Here is a 20093-nt window from a genome sequence, read left to right on the forward strand (position 1 = left end):
ATATTGAGCAGTGTTATTTCCTCATTGTTTATACTGCCTTTAATCAGGATGTAATGACCTTCCCTGTCTTTTTTAATCATATCTATTTTTACTTTGGCTTTGTCAGAGATCATGATAGCCACTCCTGCCTTCTTTTTCTCATTTGATGCCCAAAAGATTTTGCTCATACCCTTAACCTTGAACTTGTGTGTGTCTACCCGCCTCATATGTGTTTCTTGTAGACAACCTATGGTAGGATTTTGGTTTCTGATCCACTCTGCTATTTGCTTCCGTTTTATGAGTGAGTTCATCCCTTTCACATTCAGAGTTACAATTGTTAGTTGTGTATTCACTGACATTTTTTGTATCCTCCCCTAGACCCACTCCTTCTTATTGCACTATTTTTTTTTACACCAGTGGTTTGCTTTGAGCCAGTATCACTTATCCCCTCCCTTGATTGACTTCCCTTTCTGCCTCCTCCCTTGTTGTTCCCCTCTTTTTGCTTTTTTAAAGACCAAATGAATTCCCTCCCCCTTCTTCTTCCCTCCCTTTTTGGCCTCCCCACTCCCCTGCTCCCTTTGGTTTATCCCCTCTGACTTTCTCAGTAGGGTTAGATAGAGTTTTTTATCCGGATGGATATTAAAGCTACTCTTCCTTCTCCGGGTTGATTACACTGAGAGTAAGGTTTGATTATGCTCTCTTCCTCTCCTTCTTATGATATTATTCATCCCCTCCCCTTCCCATGCCCTCTTTGTGTGTAATAGAATATCTTATTTTTCTTTTTTACTCGGATTTTTCTTGGTATCCCCTACTATTCCCCCCCTCTTTCTCACCCCCCATGTCTTCTTAGACCATTTAGTATCCTGTCCTCTCCCTATGAATTATTCTTCTGGTTGCTATAATAGTGAATATTATAATAGCGTATAGAGTTCACTACAGAGAATTATACATAGCATTTCTCCACCTAGTAATACAGATAATTATATCTTATTTATGTCCTTAAAGAGTCAAGCTTAAAAGACTATGAGTTTTCTTTCTTTTCCCTCTGTTTCTTATTTACCTTTTCATCTTTCTCTTGATATTTGTGGTTGAGTGTCAAACTTTCCATTTAGTCCCGGTCCCTTTTGTGCAAAAACTTGGAATTCTTCAATTTTATTGAATGCCCATACTTTCCCCTGAAAGTATATGGTTAGTTTCGCTGGGTAGTTGATTCGTGGCTGAAGGCCCAGCTCTCTTGCCTTTCTGAATATTGTATTCCAAGCCTTGCGGTCTTTTAGTGTTGAGGCTGCCAGATCCTGTGTGATCCTTATTGGTGCTCCTTGATATTTGAATTGTCTCTTTCTGGCTTCTTGTAAGATTTTTTCTTTAACTCGAAAGCTCTTCAATTTCGCTATTATATTTCTGGGTGTTGACTTTTCTGGGTCCAGTGTAGAGGGTGTTCTATGGATCCTTTCAATGTCTATATTGCCCTCTTGTTGTAGAACTTCAGGGCAATTTTGCTGAATAATTTCTTTAAGTATGGAGTCCAAGTTTCTATTAATTTCTGCCTTTTCTGGAATACCAATGATTCTCAAGTTGTCTCTTCTAGACCGGTTTTCTTGGTCTGTCACTCTCTCATTGAGATATTTCATGTTTCCTTCTATTTTATCAGTCTTTTGACTTTGTTTTATTTGTTCTTGTTGTCTTGAGAGATCATTGGTTTCTAAATGTTCGATTCTAGCCTTTAAGGACTGGTTTTCGGCTTTAATGTTTTGGTTTTCGGCTTTAATGTTTTGGTTTTCGGCTTTTATGTTTTGGTTTTCGGCTTTTATGTTTTGGTTTTCCGCTCTAATGTTTTGGTTTTCGGCTATAATTTTTTGGTTTTCCTTTTCAATCTGGTCATTTTTGGTCTTCAGTTGTCTTGTCTCACTTTCCAATTGGGAAATTCTGCCTTTTAAACTGTTATTTTCTTGCCAGATTTCTTCCGTCTTCCTCAGCATTTCATTTTTAAACTCTTCCATAGCTTGTGACCAGCTTTCATTTTTTGGGGAGGTTTGGATTTTTGTTTTCTCTCCTCTGTTGTCTGGATTTTCTCTGTGTAGAAGTTGTCCAGTGTTCCTGAGTTTCTCTTGATAGTCTTTTTCTTCTGGACTTCCTTATTGCTGGCCATTGTTAGCCCCGCCCCTTTTCAGCTTTGTCTTTGCACTCAGGGACTGCCTGGGCCTTGCAAGCTCCGGGCTCCGGTCTCCTTGTCCTCGGGGTCAGGCCTCCTGGTAGTTCCCGGTCTGCCCCTCTGCCCGAGGTTCCTTCAGCAGTCTTTGGGGCTGCTTCAACAGCCACACTCTGGTCTGCACCGGGTCCTCACTGGAGGTCCAAGCCTGGGCTGGAGATAGTTATTCAAGCCTAGGGCACTGCCTTTGCCTGTGCAGATGCTCTTAGGGCACTGCCTTCACCCCTGCAGAAGGTAGTGAAAGTCCGTGGGCTTTATTCGCACCTGAGGGGATTCCTTCAGCGGTTGGGAAAGGCCATGTTTTAGGGGCCTTTGTCCCAGCCAGAGGCGGTGCCTTTACCCACGTGGATGCTTGGGGAAAGTGCCACCTGGGGTCCCTCGTCTTGCAGCACACAGGTACAGGCACCGGGGCTGCCAGTGATTATCTGGTTGCCCCAGTCCTGTTTTCCCACTTGTTTGTTGGCGTTGTGAGAGGTGTGCACTGTGGGGGGTGGGGGAGGGGCTTCTTCCTCTCGCGTTTTAGTGAGAGCTGTTTCACCCCTTTATAGCGTGGAAATGCCCCGATTCTGCGTACCTTCAATGCTGCGCCCTGTTGTGGGGTTCCTTCGTTCCTCTGGACTCGTTTTTATTTCTCCTTGAGGGGTCCTGTATGGTTCGGTCAGGAGAGATCGAGCAGCTGCTCCTTACACTGCTGCCATCTTACCCAGAACCTTTACTGATTTTTTTTGTACCTCTTTTTCTATTTGGCCAATTCTGTTTTTTAAGGAGTTATTTTCATCAGTAAATTTTTGTGTCTCTACCATTTGATCAATTGAGCTTTTTAGGTTGTTATTTTCTTCAGTATTTTTTTGTCTCTTTTACCAAGCTATTAATGTTTGCTTCATAATTTTCTTTCTTGACTCTTATTTCCTTACTTAATTTTTCCTTTGCTGCTCTTATTTGATTTTGAAAATCATTTTTTAGCTCTTCCAGGAATTTTTGTTGGGTTTGAGTCTGATTCACATCCTGTTCTTTACTTCCCCCTACCTCGAAGATTTCCTTGTAGCTCTTTTGATTCTTTTTGAGTTTTCTGAGTTTGTGGTGTTTTTTTTTTTGTTTGTTTTTTAATTTTTAAACCCTTAACTTCTGTGTATTGGCTCCTAGGCAGAAGAGTGGTAAGGGTAGGCAATGGGGGTCAAGTGACTTGCCCAGGATCATACAGCTGGGAAGTGTCTGAGGCCAGATTTGAACCTAGGACCTCCTGTCTCTAGGCCTGACTCTCAATCCACTGAGCTACCCAGCTGCCCCTCCTATTACCTCTTGACTGAAAATGACCTTTTCCATCTTTTAACTAAGATTCAGAAGTCAGTTTTGGCAATGGAATTGCCAAACAGCATCTGGTTCTGCATCCAGTGCTAGCACCAGGGTATTCTGTAATCTTTTCTCTGACCAGTTACCAGGTCCCCTCATCTCTAGCTTGAGAGCTCCTAAAGCGTTGCTACTTCTGTTGCCATCACCTAGTCCGACCACTCGTGTTTCATTGAACTAGACTTTAGGCCAGCCTCTACCTCCACATCATAGATCAAACAAACTTTCTGGCCCCTGAAGTTGTTTTTGGCTGGAAGAAATGTCTCACCCTGACCTTATGTTTGTTCTCTTACTCCAGAAATCAATTTAAGGCATTATTTTAAAGTTGTTTGGAGGGAAAAGTAAGGAGAGTTCAGTTGAATCTGATGTTTTCTGAAGAAATGATTTAAATGATTCTTTTAATGACTGTCCATTTTTTTCCTTGATGAATAAGATCAGACTTGTGGGTACCAACGATGCTTTTTGAAATATTTCCATTAAAGAATGTAACTGCAGAAAGGCTTGTGCTAATTTGGAACTATTTCAAAAAAGTTAACAAACTATATCTTTTGCAATACCACTTTTTTGCAATTTGCAATACTACTACTAGACATAACTCAAAGAGATCAAAGAATGAAAAAAAGGACTCATACAAACAAAAATATTTACTACAATTGTTTTTTATAGTGGCTAAGAACTGGAAACTGAGGGGGTGTCCAATATTTGGTGAAAGGACTGATAGAATCCTATAGTGCTAAAAGAAATTATTAGAGAAAGCAAGGAAGACTTGTAAGATAATATAAGAGATAGTCCTTTGGAAGGGGAAGGTTAGAGGCAAATATTATAAAATGTGGATAATTATTAAGTTATCATTAAAATTTTATAAATTAATCTAAACTAGGCTGATAATTATTTCTGAATGCTGATTTAAGTTAGGCACTAATCCCAGGATTAGACAAATGAAAAAGGCACGGAAAATAATATGTGACAAATACCTTAAAATGAACATGAATATGATCTCTAAGTACATCTACCCGGAAGAATTTGCGTCCACAGATCTCACAGGTGTACTTTTTATCTCCATGGGTCAAGAGATGTTTATTCATATTACTTCTACATGAAAATACCTATGAGTAGAAAAAAAATGACAATTAAGAAAAATTTTCTGTTTCCATGACTTGAGAAATATAACTTAATGACTATTTATACAAAATAACCACCTATAAAATCTCAATAGATATTATGTTCTGAGTGGTAACACCAGTTGCTCAATTTGGCATTGATTTTAATCTTTATTATAAAACAGTTGCTGACCTCACTATACACAGAGAGCTGGTTCTCCCCTTTATTCCACCCAAGCTAACAGTAGGTAGTTCTAGCTTCTCCTTTAATACAGTTAATTGGTCCAATGTTATAAAAACAATTTGGAACTGTGTTTGTAAAAAAAAAAGAGAGAGAGAAAGAACTACAATGCCCATATTCTTTCAAACTAAGAAAGTCAAAGACAGAAAAAATGGTCTCATATACCAAATTATTTAGAGTAGCAATTTTAGTTCCTTAGTAAAGACCTGGAAACAAAATAGATGATCACTGATAAACAGCTTGGCAAAAAATTAATAGAAAAAATGACTATCCTACCTAAGCTACTCTACTTTTCAATGACCTAAAAATTATTATATTTAACTAGAAAAAAAATAACATTCATTTGGAAAAATGAAGAGGCCAAGAATAACAAAGGAATTAATGTGGAAAAAATGTAAAGGAAAGAGGTCTGGCAGTACCAGATTTTAAACTATATCATAAAGCAGTAATTATCAAATCTATTTGGTACTCCAGGGGCAGCTAGGTGGCTCACTGGATTGAGAGCAAGGCCCCAAAACAGATGATCCTAAGTTTAAATCTGGTCTCAGACACTTCCTAGCAGCATGACCTTGGAGAAATCACTTAACTCCCACTGGCTAGACCTTACCACTCTTTTGTCTTGGAACTAATACTCAGTATAGATAGAAAGTAAGAGTTAAAAAAATATATCTGGTGCTGGCTAGGAAACAGAAAAGTAGATCAGCAGAACAGAACAGAATAGAACAGATACGTAACAAAGAATTATAAAAAATTATAGTAACTTTGTGTATGACAAAAGTAAAGATCCAGGTTTTGGGGTGTAAGGAAGGATTTCTACAAGGGGGATGGGACAAAAGGAGCCAGAAGAAGGCCTTTGGTGACAGTTACTGACAGTTGGGACCAGAGAGGATTCTGGGGAATTCTCTGGGGGAAGAAGGAGAGGAGAGGGCTTCCAGTGAAGACTGGAAGGAGAGAGGAGGAGAACATCTTAGCTTGAATCCAGTCCTGAGAGCTTCCTGAAGATCTTTCTTTGAACATTGAAACCCTGATTCCCTGGTCAAAGGCATCCCATTGCTTCTCCCCCATGAAGACTTCAACCAACGAGTTAGCTAAGTTTTGGGACTCCATTTTGGGAGTGATCTCTTAGTCTCCTTCTCCCATTCCCAACCTTGCTGAGAGACCCTTTCCAGTCTAATTACAATTATAGAAAATGACAGAAATAGGAAATAGAAAAAGAAGGGGAAGAGGTGGGAGGAGACGCTTGGGAATGGGAACCCCAAAGGTTCCCTCCTGAGTGAGACTCCATAAGAATAGAGAAGAGGGTCCCCCCAAATCCCTTTGCCCTTCACCCCTTTCCCCAATCCCTGAATTGTGATTAATAAAAGCCATTCATTAGTCAGATAGCATTCTAGAGTGCCTGAGAGACAACGAGGGAGGGAAGGGAAATCACAGCTTGGACTAGCTGCCTCCATCTTGGAGCCGGACCACCCGCTGTAAAATTGACTGACCTCAGGGGAGGCTTACATGAACCCTGCCCTCATTCAGAATCGGATTGGGGTACCCCATACCTCATATCTTATAGGGAAGTCTCGCCCCTCAGCTCCTGTGGGACAGCATGACCATCCACGTCACCCAGTTTCAGGGTGACACTTCCTTGAAGTCTCCCAATGCATATTCGGCACAAGGGAAGAGCTAAAAGAGAGTCTCACCATACAGACCCTCTCTCTCTCCCCACTTCTATCATAACATTGGTTACTTGGCTCTCATTTATTATTACAGGGGATAAGAATTCACTATTTAATAAAAATTATGGGGAAAATTAGAAAGCAGTCTGGCAGAAATAAGACATACACCAATATGTTATAACCATTTACCACAATAAAATAAAAATAGACAATTGGGGAAATATCATAAGCAAATTAGAAGAAGAGAGAACATATTACTTAACAGATTTATAAATAGGGAAAATTTTTATGAATGAACAAAAGGTAGAAAGCATTGTGAGATGCAAAATGGATAATTTTGAATACATTAAACTAAAAAGTTTTGTACAAATAAAACCAATATAGCCAAAATTATAAGGTAAGCAATAAGTTGGGGGGGAAAATTAGAGACAATTTCTCCTTGAATCTAAAATATATAGAGAACACTGTCAAATTTATAAGAATAAGAGCCATTTTCCAAATGATAAGTGATCAAAAGATATGAACAGACAGTTTTTGGATAAAGAAATCAAAGATATATATATATATGTAATTATATGAAACAATGCTCTAAATCAATATTGATCAGAAAAATGCAAATGAAAATAACTCTGAGATATCTCATATCTATTAGGTTAGCTAAAGTTAAAAAAAAGGTCAAAATGACAAAATGTTGGAGGGCATGTGGAAGAATGAGGACATTAATACATTTTTGGTGGAACTGTGAACTGATCCAATCATTTGAGAGTGATTTGGAATTATGCCCCCAAAATTATAAAACTGTATAACTTTTGATTCAGTAATACCACCACTATTAGGTTTATTTCCCAAGGTGATCATAGAAAAAGGAAAAGAATCTATATGTTCTAAAATATTTATAGTAGATCTCTTTGTGGTGGCAAGGAACTAGAAATGGAAGGGATGTCCATCAATTGGGGAATGGCTGGACAAATTGTGGCATCTGATTGTGATGGAATACTATTGTGTTGCAAGAAATGATGAACAGGTTAATTTTGGAAAAATATGAAATTATGAGTAAAACGAATATAGCCATATAGGTGGGTCAGTGGATAGAGAGCTAGGCCTGTGGCCTTGGACACTTCTTAGCTGTGTCTTAGCTGGGCAAGTCATTTAACCTCAAATTGCCCAAAATAGCTCTTCTAGTATTGATTCTAAGACTGAAGATAAAGAATTCTTAAAAAGAATGAAATGAGCAGAACCAAGAGAACATTATATACAGGAACAGAAATATTTTTTGAAGAATGACTTGTGTATGCCCAAGAACTGATAAACAGGAATAAGCAAGACATAGTTTTATATATACATATATCTTTTGGTCAAATGATGCCTTCTCTAATGGGAGGAAGAAAAGGGAGATACCTGGGCATTTTAATGTAACAAATATGCATTAAAATAAAAACAAATAATGGAATTCAACCTAACTGCATTGTAAGAATTAAAGAATATGAAGAACTTAGAGACATATGGGAAGACATTCATGAACTGATATGGAGGAAAATAATCAGAAAAAAGAATATGGTTTTAAAAAATGACTAAAATAATATAAATGGAAAGAACAATAACAAAAACTCAAAATACAATGCTTGCTGCTTATAATAATCAAAGCTAACCCTGTAGAAGTCTTGAGAAATAAACTTCACTACTTACATAAAGAAGAAGAGGATTATGGAACTAGAATATTGTATATAGTCAAATATGGTTGAAATATTGGTTAATTTTGAAATTTTCTTTTTTCCTTTTCTTTTAAAATCTTTGTAACAAAAGATAATTCACTAGTTAGGGGGAATAAAGTTGCTATATCTAAGAACTGTGTTTCTAAAACAAGTTACCAATAAGATAAAAATAATGAAAGAAAATAACTTTTTATTGGTATTTGTGCATGGGTGTGAGTGAGTTTGGATAGGTGTTATTCTTTACATGAAATAACACCAGATAGTTAACAAGTCACCTCCTGAAACTCCAAAATGAAAACTCACAACAACATTGTAGCAAAAACCTAGGGCTTCCGGAGGCAGCTGGGGTGGCTCAGTGGACTGAGAACCAGGCGTAGAGATGGGAAGTCCTGGGTTCAAATCCGGCTTCAGACATTTCCCAGTTGTGTGACCCTGGGCAAGTCACTTAACCCCTATTGCCTAGCCCTTATCACTCTTCTGCCTTAGAACCAATACAGAGTATTGATTCTAAGATTGAAGGTAAGAGTTTTAAAAAAAAAAGAAGATATAAAGAGGCAATACTCAAGAAAAGTAATCTAAATTTTTTTATAATCATATGAAACAATACTTTAAATCAGTATAATTAGAAAAATACAAAGTAAAACAACAGTAGGGGTTTTTTTTTTTTAACACATATCAGATTGGTAAAGCTGATGAAAGAAAATGATGCTGGAGAGGCTGAGGGAAAACAGGTATCATGCTCAAACCTACCCACTCTACCCTAAACTTTCTCTGATAACATCTAATTTTTAATCTCCAACTACCTTTCAGATATCCACTGGATGTCCAGTAGACATATTAAACTCAACATGTCCAAAAGTGAACTCATCTTTCTCCTCTAAATCTCTGCTCCACCTTGCTTGTTAAGGGCCACACATATCTCCACTTAGGCTTGTGTCCTTTGACTCTTCACTCTCTTTCACCCCCAAATAAAATCTGCTTACCAAGGCATGTTGATTTCACCTTTGCAATAGTTCTCAAATATGTTTTCTTTTCTCCTCTGGCACCACCACCATTCTGGTGCAAGCCCTTATTTTCTTACACTTTGGACTGCTGCAATAGCCTGGTTGCTCTACTTTACTCAAATCTCTCCCCACCCAGTAGCCAAAGTGCGGTTCCAATTATTTCACCCTTCTACTCAATAAATTCCAGTGGATCCTTATTGCCTCCATGATAAAATATTTTTATATTTTATATTTGGCATTTGGTGCCCTTAATGACCAGCTCCCTCCTACCTTACCAGACTTTATACCTTACTTCCTGACATGTAATGACACTAGCCTCTGAAATGTTTCACAAACAAGGCACTTCATCTCTAGGTTCTGGGAATTTTCTCTGGTTGTCCCCATGCTAGGAATGTTCTCCTTTCTTCTCTTTGCCTACTGGCTTCTTTGGTTTCTTTCAAGACCCAACTAAAATCCAAATTCCTACAGGAAAGCTTTCTCAATTCCTCTTAATTCTTGAGCCTTTTTACTTTTATTTCCTATTTTCATAGCTTGTTTTATTTGTTTACCTGTTATTTTGCCCCATTAGATTGTAGGAATTATCCTTGAAGGTCGGAATTATCTTTTGCTTTTCTTTGTATGTCCAGTGTTTAACACAGTACATATAGCAAATGCTTAATAAATGTTTACTGAATGACTAACTGAAAGGTACATTAATATATTTTTGGCAAATGAATGTAATGGAAATAACAGTGAAATGGAATATAAAGTGAAGAAAGATAGTTTCAGAGAAATTTGGAAAGATGTATATGGACTGATAGTGAAGTGAGGACAACTAGTAAAATTATTTAAACTATAACATCAATATTTAAAAGTGAATGTATATATGGGTATATGAATGGGAGTTTGGGTTTTAAAAGATTGCTCTATAGCAAAAATGAATAACATGGAAATAGATACCAAGTGATAACGTTTGTACAACCCAGTGGAATTGCTTGTCAGATCTGGGAGCAGGGAGGGAAGAGGGTTAAGAAAGAAAATGAATCATGTAAACATGAAAAAATATTAAAAAAAATAAATTTAAATCAAAATAAAACAAAAAACATTTAAAAGTGAACAATTTTGAAAGATCTAAGAACTGATTAATTCAATGATTAATGATGATTCCAGAGGAATGATGATGTTATCCACCTCCTAACAGATGGCCTAATATGCAGAGTGAGAAACATTTTTGGACATGGCCAATATGGGAATGTGTTTTGCTTATATAGGCTTATATGTTTAACATTGTTTTTTGTTTTATTATTATGATGATGATTATTTTTAGTTAAGAGGAAAGGTAGGAGTAAAATACATTTGATAATTTAAAAAAATCTATACTAGTGATTCCCAAAGTGGGCGCCACCACCCCCTGGTGGGTGCTGCAGCGATCCAGGGAAGCGGTGATGGCCACGGGTGCATTTGGGGATGTTGAATAACTGTAAGGGGGTGGTGATAGTATGTGACAGGGGCCACTAAGTAATATTTTTTCTGGAAAGGGGGTGGTAGGCCAAAAAAGTTTGGGAACCACTGGTCTATACAATTACAAATGGTCAAAGGATATGAACAAGCAATTTTCAGATGAAGAAATCAAAGCCATCAATAATAATATGAAAGAATGTTCTAAATCCCTCTTGATTAGAGAAATACAAATTAAAACAACACTGAGGTAACAACTTACATCTATGAGATTGGCCAATATGGCGGTAAAGGAAAGTGGGACATTAATGCATTGTTGGTGGAATGATGAACTGGAGGACAATTTGGAACCATACCCAAAGGGCTATAAAATACCTTTTGATCCAGCAATATCACTAGTAGGTCTGTATCCCAAAGAAATAATTAAAAAAGGGGAAAGGACCTACTTGCACAAAAATATTTATAGCTCTTTTTGTAACTGGAAATTGAGGGGATGTCCATCGATTGGGAAATGGTTGAATAAACTGTGGTACACATTGGTAATGAAATACTATTGTGCTATAAGAAATGATAATAAGCAAGATGATTTCAGAAAAAGCTGGAAAGATATGCAGGAACTGATGCAGAATGAAATAAAGAGAACTGGGAGAACATTGTACACAATAACAGTAACATTGGATGATGATTATCTGTGAAAACTTTGCTACTCTCAGCAATGCAATGATCTGGGACAATCCTGAAAGACTTTTCTTTCTTTCTTTCTTTCTTTCTTTTTTTTAAACCCTTGTACTTTGGTGTATTGTCTCATAGGTGGAAGAGTGGTAAGGGTGGGCAATGGGGGTCAAGTGACTTGCCCAGGGTCACACAGCTGGGAAGTGTCTGAGGCCGGGTTTGAACCTAGGACCTCCTGTCTCTAGGCCTGACTCTCACTCCACTGAGTTACCCAGCTGCCCCCTCTGATAGACTTTTAATGGGGAACGCTATCCTTCTCCAGAGAAAGAACTGTTGGAGTCATCTTTCACATCAGTGAATCTTTGGTTTTATTTTGGAGTTTTGGTTATGTATGATTTTGCTCTTACGACAATGACCAATACAGAAATGTGTTTTGCATGACGATTATAAAGAAAAAAAATTTTTTTAAATAAAGTCTAATTTTGAAATGTCAAAAGTTATCAACTATAGAGAAAAATAACAGATTGACAATATGAGATTTGTCTCCAACAAAATCATTCCCACTTATCATTCAATATTTTTCAATTCTACTGCTTTTCCCTTTGCTGCCTAAGTTGCTCCTTTTGATTTGCACCTCAGGGCAGTTATAAACTAAAATAAAGGCTACCCAAAACACAGGTCTTAGTAGGAGTTTTTATCAGTTCCCTGCCCCCTAGACCATCTTGTGGCTATGACTTAAGGAAATGAACTTAAGGACAAAGTAAGTTAACTTCCCATTTCTAATTTTGAGCAAAATCTTTCAAAACCTTTCTGTCATGTTGAATTCCTCACTTTCCTTCAGCCCACAACCATATTATCCAGTTGTCAAATCTTGTCAGCTATACCCTCAAATTTCTTACATCTGTTTTTATTTCTATTCATATAGTTGCCCTCCTAATAATAACAATTACAATAGCTAATATTTCTATGATGATTTAAGGTTTACAAAGAGCTTTATAAATATTTCATCTGATCCCTAGAACAACCTTAGGAAATAGCTATTATCATCATCCTCATTTTACAGATTAGAAAACTGAGACAATTAGCCAACAACTTGGTTAAATAACTTGCCCAGGGAAATACTATTATTAAGTATCTGAAGCTGGATTTGAACTCATGTGTTCCTCATTCCAAGTCCAATACTCAAAACACTGCACTGCCTAGCTGCATGATTCTAGTTTAGGTGCTCATTTCTCACCTAGACTTTGCAATGGTCATACAATTGGTCTCTCTGCTTTATTTCCACACAACTTTCAAAATGGTTTTCTTAAAGCATAGATTTGACCACGTTATTCCCCTATTCTATAAACTCTGATGGCTTCCTACTGACTCTAAGATAAAATATTATTTCATATTTATCTAATCCTTTTAATGTCTATTTTAGGTAGGTTTTATAATATACATAATTATTCACACATTTAATTGATAAATGAGGAGATATATACTGAGAGTATGCTGAGAATTTTTTTTACTTATGGAGTGCATTAGTATTGTTTACGAGGAAGATTAGGAAAGACAATTTTTTTTTTAAACCCTTACCTTCTGTCTTGGAATCAATACTGTGTATTGGCTCCAAGGCAAAAGAGTGGTAAGGGTAGGCAATGGGGGGGGGGTCAAGTGACTTGCCCAGGGTCACACAGCTGGGAAGTGTCTGAGGCCAGATTTGAACCTAAGACCTCCCTTCTCTAGGCCTGGCTCTTAATCCACTGAGCTACCCAGCTGCCCCCAGGAAAGACAATTTGACTGAAATATGCAGTGCAGGAAGGGGTATTATATATAATGAGATTAGAAAGACAGGTTAGTGTCTAGCTATGGAAGGCTTTCAGAGCTAAATAGTTGAACTTATATTTTATATTAAAGGCAATAGGGAGCCATTGGAGTTTATTGAGCACTGGAGAATACAATTATCTCTAGAGTACACACATTCCAGGGAGTGCATAAGGTTTATAAATGGGGTTTAGGAATAAAAGAGAAGTTCTATTTTATATTTTAAGAGATATATAATCTAAGCCCATGATGGTGAAACTATAATGTACATGCCAAAAAGGGCATGCAGAGGCCATGCCTGTAGTCACCTGCCAGAGTTTGTTACTAGAAAAGCAGAGGGACTCGGGCGGAGCTGTTCCCCTCTCCCTCTCCATGCAATTGAGGACATTCCTCACTTCCCCTGCCCCTCTGCCCAGCAGCTCAATGGGAGCGCTTCCTCCCTCTCTTGTGTAGGGTAAGGTGCTAGGGCGGGTAGGCTCACATCTGTGTGAGGGGGCAGTATAGATGGCAGCCTACTGAGTGTGTGGTGAAGGTGATTCCTGTGGTGGGGTTGTAGAGAAGCTAGGTTTGAGGGGAACAATGTCTTCTGATTATTTTTTAAGATCTAATTAATAGGAAAGATAGAAATTAACTAGCTGAATTTAAACAAACACTTTGCATTGTTAGTGGATGGGCCTTAAAAATAGTTATGATTTACTAAGTGCAGTCAACATTACACTTCTTCCATTTGGGTTTATGTATCATTGTGAGGCATCTTTTTCAGTTATTATAACCATAAAAATGAAATCTTTCTGTTTCATCTTTATATCATCCTTCCTTAATTTCTTTTTTTGTAGGCATTTTATAGTATACATAATATATTAGCTGTATATATATTTATATGCCTATGAAGTAGGAATTATACAATATCATGGTGATAGGAAGACCAAAAAAACTGAAATACCTGCCCTCAAGGTGCTGATATTCTACTAGATGAAATGACATGTATATATTTAAGTATGAACAAAATTAATATATGGCTGATCCATGAAGTACAGTAAAGAGAATCATGTATAATAAGAATGGAAATATAGTTTAAGAGCAAGATGTAAAAGGCTTTAAAAAGCCACAGAGGAATTTATATTTCAGTCTAAAAGCAACAGAGAAGTACTAGAATTTACTGAATAGAGAATTTTTTTTGCAGTGAAGGAAAATCACTCTGATAGCTGTAAAATGTGGATTAGAATGGGGAAAATCTGAGCAGGGAGACCAATTAGGAGGCTTAACTAAGGTAGAAAACTATGTGGGTAGACAAAGGGGCCAAATGGAAGACATATTACAGAGACAGAAATGTTAATATTTGACAACTGACTGGATATTTGGAGTTGTGGCAGAAACACCAATTAGGAGGCCATTGCACTAGTCCAGGCAAGAGGTGATGAGAAAATAGAGAAGATGAATGGTATTTGGGATACACTGAGTGTTAGATTTCCTACGTGACAACAAACGATAACCAAATTTCTAACAGCTGGTGATGCAAGACTAGAGTTTTGTGGACAGACAGGCTGGCTATAAAGATCTGGAATTATCTATACAGAGATGATAATTTAAACCCATGGGAACTGATGAATTCACTAAGAATGTAGTATATCCATTCAGCTCTGTTAAGGATATGACTTCTCTACCTCCATTCACCAGCCTCAGAGTTGATGATGATGATCAAATAATGAGACTTAAATCCTAGAGTTGAAGTTTAACAAGGGATAAAGGTAAAGAGGCAGTATGGAGTTGAACTGGTTAACTAAAAATTTTGGAAACACTTGTTCAAAAGTTTAGAGTTCTTGACTTTAATTCATGTCATCTTTCCTTCCCCCTCACCCCTTTTTTCACCTCTAGTCATCTGGAAGGGTCTACATAAATTGTGGACACCAAGGCTTCTATACATTCTAGCTTATTTTCTAGGGTGTTAAGGGGCCAAGTATATCTGGTTACTTTCCTTGTTCCTTAACGGTGACAGTTTTCCCTCTTTGGTGGACAGCATAGAAAATGAGTTTTTTTGCTCTTTTATCAGAACAGAATGGGCTCTATTTTTCCTTTCAGGAATAGGCTTCTACATTATCTATCCTGCAACAGTTCTACTACCTGAATGACCTTGCAAAAAAAAAAAAAACACTTAATTTTTCTTGCCTTCATTTTCATTTGTAATATGAGTAAAGTGGATATACTTTCCCACTGAGTTTCTGGTCCTTGCTATATCTACAAGATAGTTCTAAAGCTGGAGCACTAGGATTATTTGACAACTTCTGATGTCTTTTGAAGATGCTAAATTTCAATGATGATTTTCTAATTGGCTGTTTGGATTTTAATTACAGTGAATTGATTGTAGCAAGCACCAAACTACTTGCCAAAATGATTATGACTTTAAGCATGAAAAAATACCTCATTACAGACATTTGTAGTTACAATTAAGAGATGCACACTGTCTTTTCCAAATGTATTTTATATTTGTTTAGCACTTCCCAAGTTTTCATAGTACTTTCACATCTATTATCACATTTTATTCTTATTCTTATATAACCCTACTTAACAAATGAGGAAACAATTTCAGAGGTCATTTAATAAACTAGTCCTGGAGACCGGTGCAGAATCTTGATCTTTTTACTTCTTTTTACTTCATTTCATTGTCTTTATTTAGAATGTAAAATATTATGGGTCAGATTTACTTAAGGACCAGAATGAAAGTTGATAAGGCACTGATAAAGAGCAAAAACAGAATATGAAGTCATTCAATTTTTACTAATTCCTATTCCCTGCCTTCCCCTCAGCCCTAATTTTATAATGTACCTTCAAGTGAAGCTTAAATCCAATCTCTTCAGAACAAATCATGAAAAGCTCCTTAGTGATTATTTCCTCCTAACTCCTAAAGAGGAAGGGAAAACACATTTATATAGCACCTACTGTGTCAGGTACTATGCTAAATCCTTTAGAAATATTTCTTCATTTGATCCTGACAATAATCCTGAGAAGTAGGTACTATTGTTCCCATTTTACAATTAAGAAAACTGAGGCAAACAGAGGTTAAATGACTTGCCCAGTCACATAGCCAGTAAGTGTCTGAAACAGGATTAGGCATTTAGTAGGGGTAGTTATTTTTTGGTTTTTGTTTTCCTTCCCAAAAAGTATGTAAGCCCTAGAGAAAAGGGATGGTATCTTATATAATCTGCTCATTTTCTCCTTCCAATTAGTCACCCTAAGAGACTAAATTTTTACATATATTCCAAAAATATTGCCATTGCAAAAAACAGTTTTGGAGTTCCATTTGGAGAACTAATCTTAAATAGTGAAAAATCTTTATGCTTTAGGGGTGGATTTGATTTTTGGAACTAGCTAAAAGTAATTCAAGAACAAATACAATGAACATGTGATCAAGATAGATAATACTACTTTGAATCAAAAATAATTTTATGAATTTTGGAACAAATGAGTTAATGTACATAAATCATTTTGAAAACCTTAAAGCACTATAAAAATGCTAGCTACTAAATAAGATATAGTTCTAAAGTAATGATACTTTTTCTAAGTAGCCATAAAATAACTTTGAATATAATTCCAAATGTTTTAAATGGTAGCATTACTAGAATAAGCATGTAAACTATGGGCTATAACTTAAGCTGTTAGTTCAATATATATCAGGTTCATTCATAGGGCTTATCACTAATTATATTCTTTCTCTTATTCTCCCATCTAATATTTCTTCTGAAAACAATAAAATCTGACTGGCATCTAGATCTATAAAAATAGTTAAAGGATTCTCTATTTCTATGCAAGCATTGAGCTTAACAATAAAGCCAGTATAAAGCATGCTTTATTTCTATTTTCTATACTTCATTTAAAAAAGTTTTACTGAAGTACTTTCTTTTTACAACAGTTATTTCTGGATATAGAAATGCCTCTTTACACTTCCCATCCTACCAAATCCTTGCCTCTTAAGGAAAAAAGTTAAGCAAAATCAAAACCATTTGACACGATGACTCTAACTGATGGTTGTTATGAGCATACTCATAGACTCCCAGATTTCAGAGAAGAGGGAGGTATGATTTACTCTGGGATCAAGATTAGTCATCATAATTATTTAAATATTCAGCTCTTTTTTACTACTTTCATTTACATTATTGAGCTAATGAATGAAAAAATCATTTATTAAGCACTATTATGTGAAAAGCAATAGAAATACAACCCTTTTTTGTTATCTCTTTGGGGTATAGACCTAGTAGTGGTATTGCTGGACCAAAAAGCAGGCAGTCTTTTAAAGCCCTTTAAGCATAATTCCAAATTGTCTTCCAGAATGATTGGATCAATTTACAACTCCACCAGCAATGTATCAGTGTCCTAATTTTGCCACATCCCCTCCAACATTTATCACTTTCCCTTATTGTCATATTCTCAAATCTGCTAGTTGTGAGGTGGCACCTCAGAGTTATTTTGATGAGCATTTCTCTAACCAGAAGGGATTCAAAACGCTTTTTCATATTGGTAATTTTATTGAAAAGCAATAGAAATAGAAAAGTGAGATAGTTCTTGTTCTCAAGGAGCTCTTATTCTAAAGAGGAAGACAACCCATATACAAAAGTCTGGCTACAAGGTAGCTATAAAATTCCGGTGGTTATAGGATCTTAGATTCAGATTTAGAAGGAACCTTACCTTAGAGGACATCGAGCTCAACTTCCTTATTATACAGATGTTAATGTTAAACGACTTGCCTTGCCTAGGAAATGTTTGAGGAGGGATTTTACCCCAGGTGTTACTCTATCCACTATGCCAGTTCTTAGAGGGTAAGGTCCCATGGTCCAAATGCCTAGAATACAATTTGGCTGGAGTATAAAGAGGGGATATAAGGGAGATGCACAAGTAAAACTTCTTCGGTGTTATTTTTATTGATAAAAATATTATCCATTTCTATTTGATGGAGCTAAGAACTTTAGCAGTAAGTATTTTTCTTTTTGTGTTTTAAGGAATTGTCAGTGGTGAAGAGGTAGCTGTTACAACAAAAGAAGCATATTAGCAACATGAGGTGGGGAGGAAATCTTGCCTGAGAACATGGCCAGTGGTCCAGAGGGCATTGCTACTCAAAAGACATTTTTACTGGTATCTTAGGAGAAGCAGTGGTGTCTTCACTAGCCTTATTCATGCTACCTCCCATGCAACTCTCCCTTGGGCACCTTACTACTTCATTTCAGTGTAGGAATTAGGCAACAGGATACTGCCATTGTTATCTTTATTTTTTCTGGGTTCCATCTATTTCAGGCTTCGTAATGAAATATAGGTCTTCCCATGTTTCTCTAAACTTTTCAAATTTTAAAAATATAAAAATATTTCATATTACTATCATACCATAGTTTGTTCAGTTATTCCCCAACCAATGGGTACCTAGTTTTTGAGAATTTTTACCATCATAAAAGTGAAAGTAAGATATATAGGTCTTTTTCTAGGTCAACAACTTAGAATATCAATAGAATATACCTTTTCTCTGAGGCTTTTTCCTAAAATTCCTTTACATGTCAAGGAGCTTCTGCATTACCGCCACTGGGCTCTATGGCTTCTGGACCAAGTTCCTATAGCTCCTGGCTTGGCCCAGGAGCATCTTACCTTTTACCACTCTGTCTCTGTCACTGCTAATTTGAGGCCATATGGTTTCTTGCTTTTCTGAATAGTCATATGATTTTAGGAAATGGGAATAGGGGTAGATGTTGCAATTTGCACTAGCAGAAAGATTATGAATTACTTAGTAGTTAAATAAGTGCTCTTAATGCATATATATATACGGATAAAACTGTTAGTGCTGATTTCTCTTTTTCATCTTGCACATAATTAGTTTTCAGCATCACAAAAAAAATCAGATTTGGCAATGCAACAAGGAAAATAAATGCTTTAAAGGTGAGTGAAAAGACCAGTTGAATACACTTTTAATATTTGTCTCCATACTTTTTATCCTGGCTCTCTTCCTTATGAGTATAAGAACAGTGGATAAATGTTGAAAGACTTCAAAAAAGGCAGAGGGAGTGATTAATATATAAAGGAAACGAACATGTTCAGGAGAAAACAAAAAACAGAAACATTTGCTTCATTTAAAATATACCCTTGATCCTTAAGTGAAAAGATCAAAACAAAAAAGACATAAAAATGCCTGGTCATTTTAAGTTTTTCATGTAAGGATTATGAACTACTTTCATAAAGCAATAATATTTATCTCTATTATTTATATAGTTTTAAAAGTTACATTTTCAGTACTCTAAGACTGAAATTTCTAATTTATAAGATTGAATAATCTTGAGTAAAATTCTCTATATTTGTTTAAATCAATGATAAATTGTTACCTTTCCACATACAGGACATCCTGAGGGCTCCTTCTTATATCGCACCACACTCTCTCCACTGGTTTCAAACTCTTCTCTCTTTACACGTCTGACTCCTTAAATTGCCAAAAACCACCCCCCAACCAAAAGAGAAAAAAAACAACAGTTTTTACATTCAGTACAATAGTAAATTCCCACTGCAAATGTTGAATGTCCACTATTTACAGTAATACATTACGGTGCTTTCCATAGTAAACTATAGACTACTCTTCTATTCTGATCATTATCTGACAGCAAAAGAAAAAAAAAAGCCATTGTTGTTGGAAAATGAACACTGTCTACAGCAATATAGCACTTCTTTAAAACATATGACTTGTATCTCAGTCACTCAACAGGCACTTATTAAGCATTTACTTATATGTAAATATTGTGCTAAGTACTGGGTATACAAATGAGAAAGTGAGGCATTCTTTGCCCTTGAAAAGTTTACATTCTACTTGGAAGATATAACATACTCATACAAATAAATGCTAAAATTTTCTAAAGCAGAACCAGGAAAATGATACACATGAAAACTATTACAATGTAAA

At 36.3% G+C, this 20093-nt stretch overlaps 1 protein-coding gene across 1 annotated transcript in view; it reads right to left on the bottom strand.

The window, feature by feature from the left end:
• Window positions 1–20093, bottom strand: part of PRDM15 (PR/SET domain 15) — a 204593-nt gene that overhangs the window by 73788 nt on the left and 110712 nt on the right. Inside the window, exons 13-14 of the mRNA XM_044670316.1 lie at window positions 19525–19619; window positions 4510–4641 (exon numbers count right to left, since the gene is read on the bottom strand). Of these exons, the coding sequence (XP_044526251.1) occupies window positions 4510–4641; window positions 19525–19619 (227 nt within the window). The remainder of the gene's footprint in view (window positions 1–4509; window positions 4642–19524; window positions 19620–20093) is intronic.

The sequence above is a fragment of the Gracilinanus agilis genome, chromosome 3, assembly GCF_016433145.1.
Source record: "Gracilinanus agilis isolate LMUSP501 chromosome 3, AgileGrace, whole genome shotgun sequence".
Classification (NCBI taxonomy): Eukaryota; Metazoa; Chordata; class Mammalia; order Didelphimorphia; family Didelphidae; genus Gracilinanus; species Gracilinanus agilis.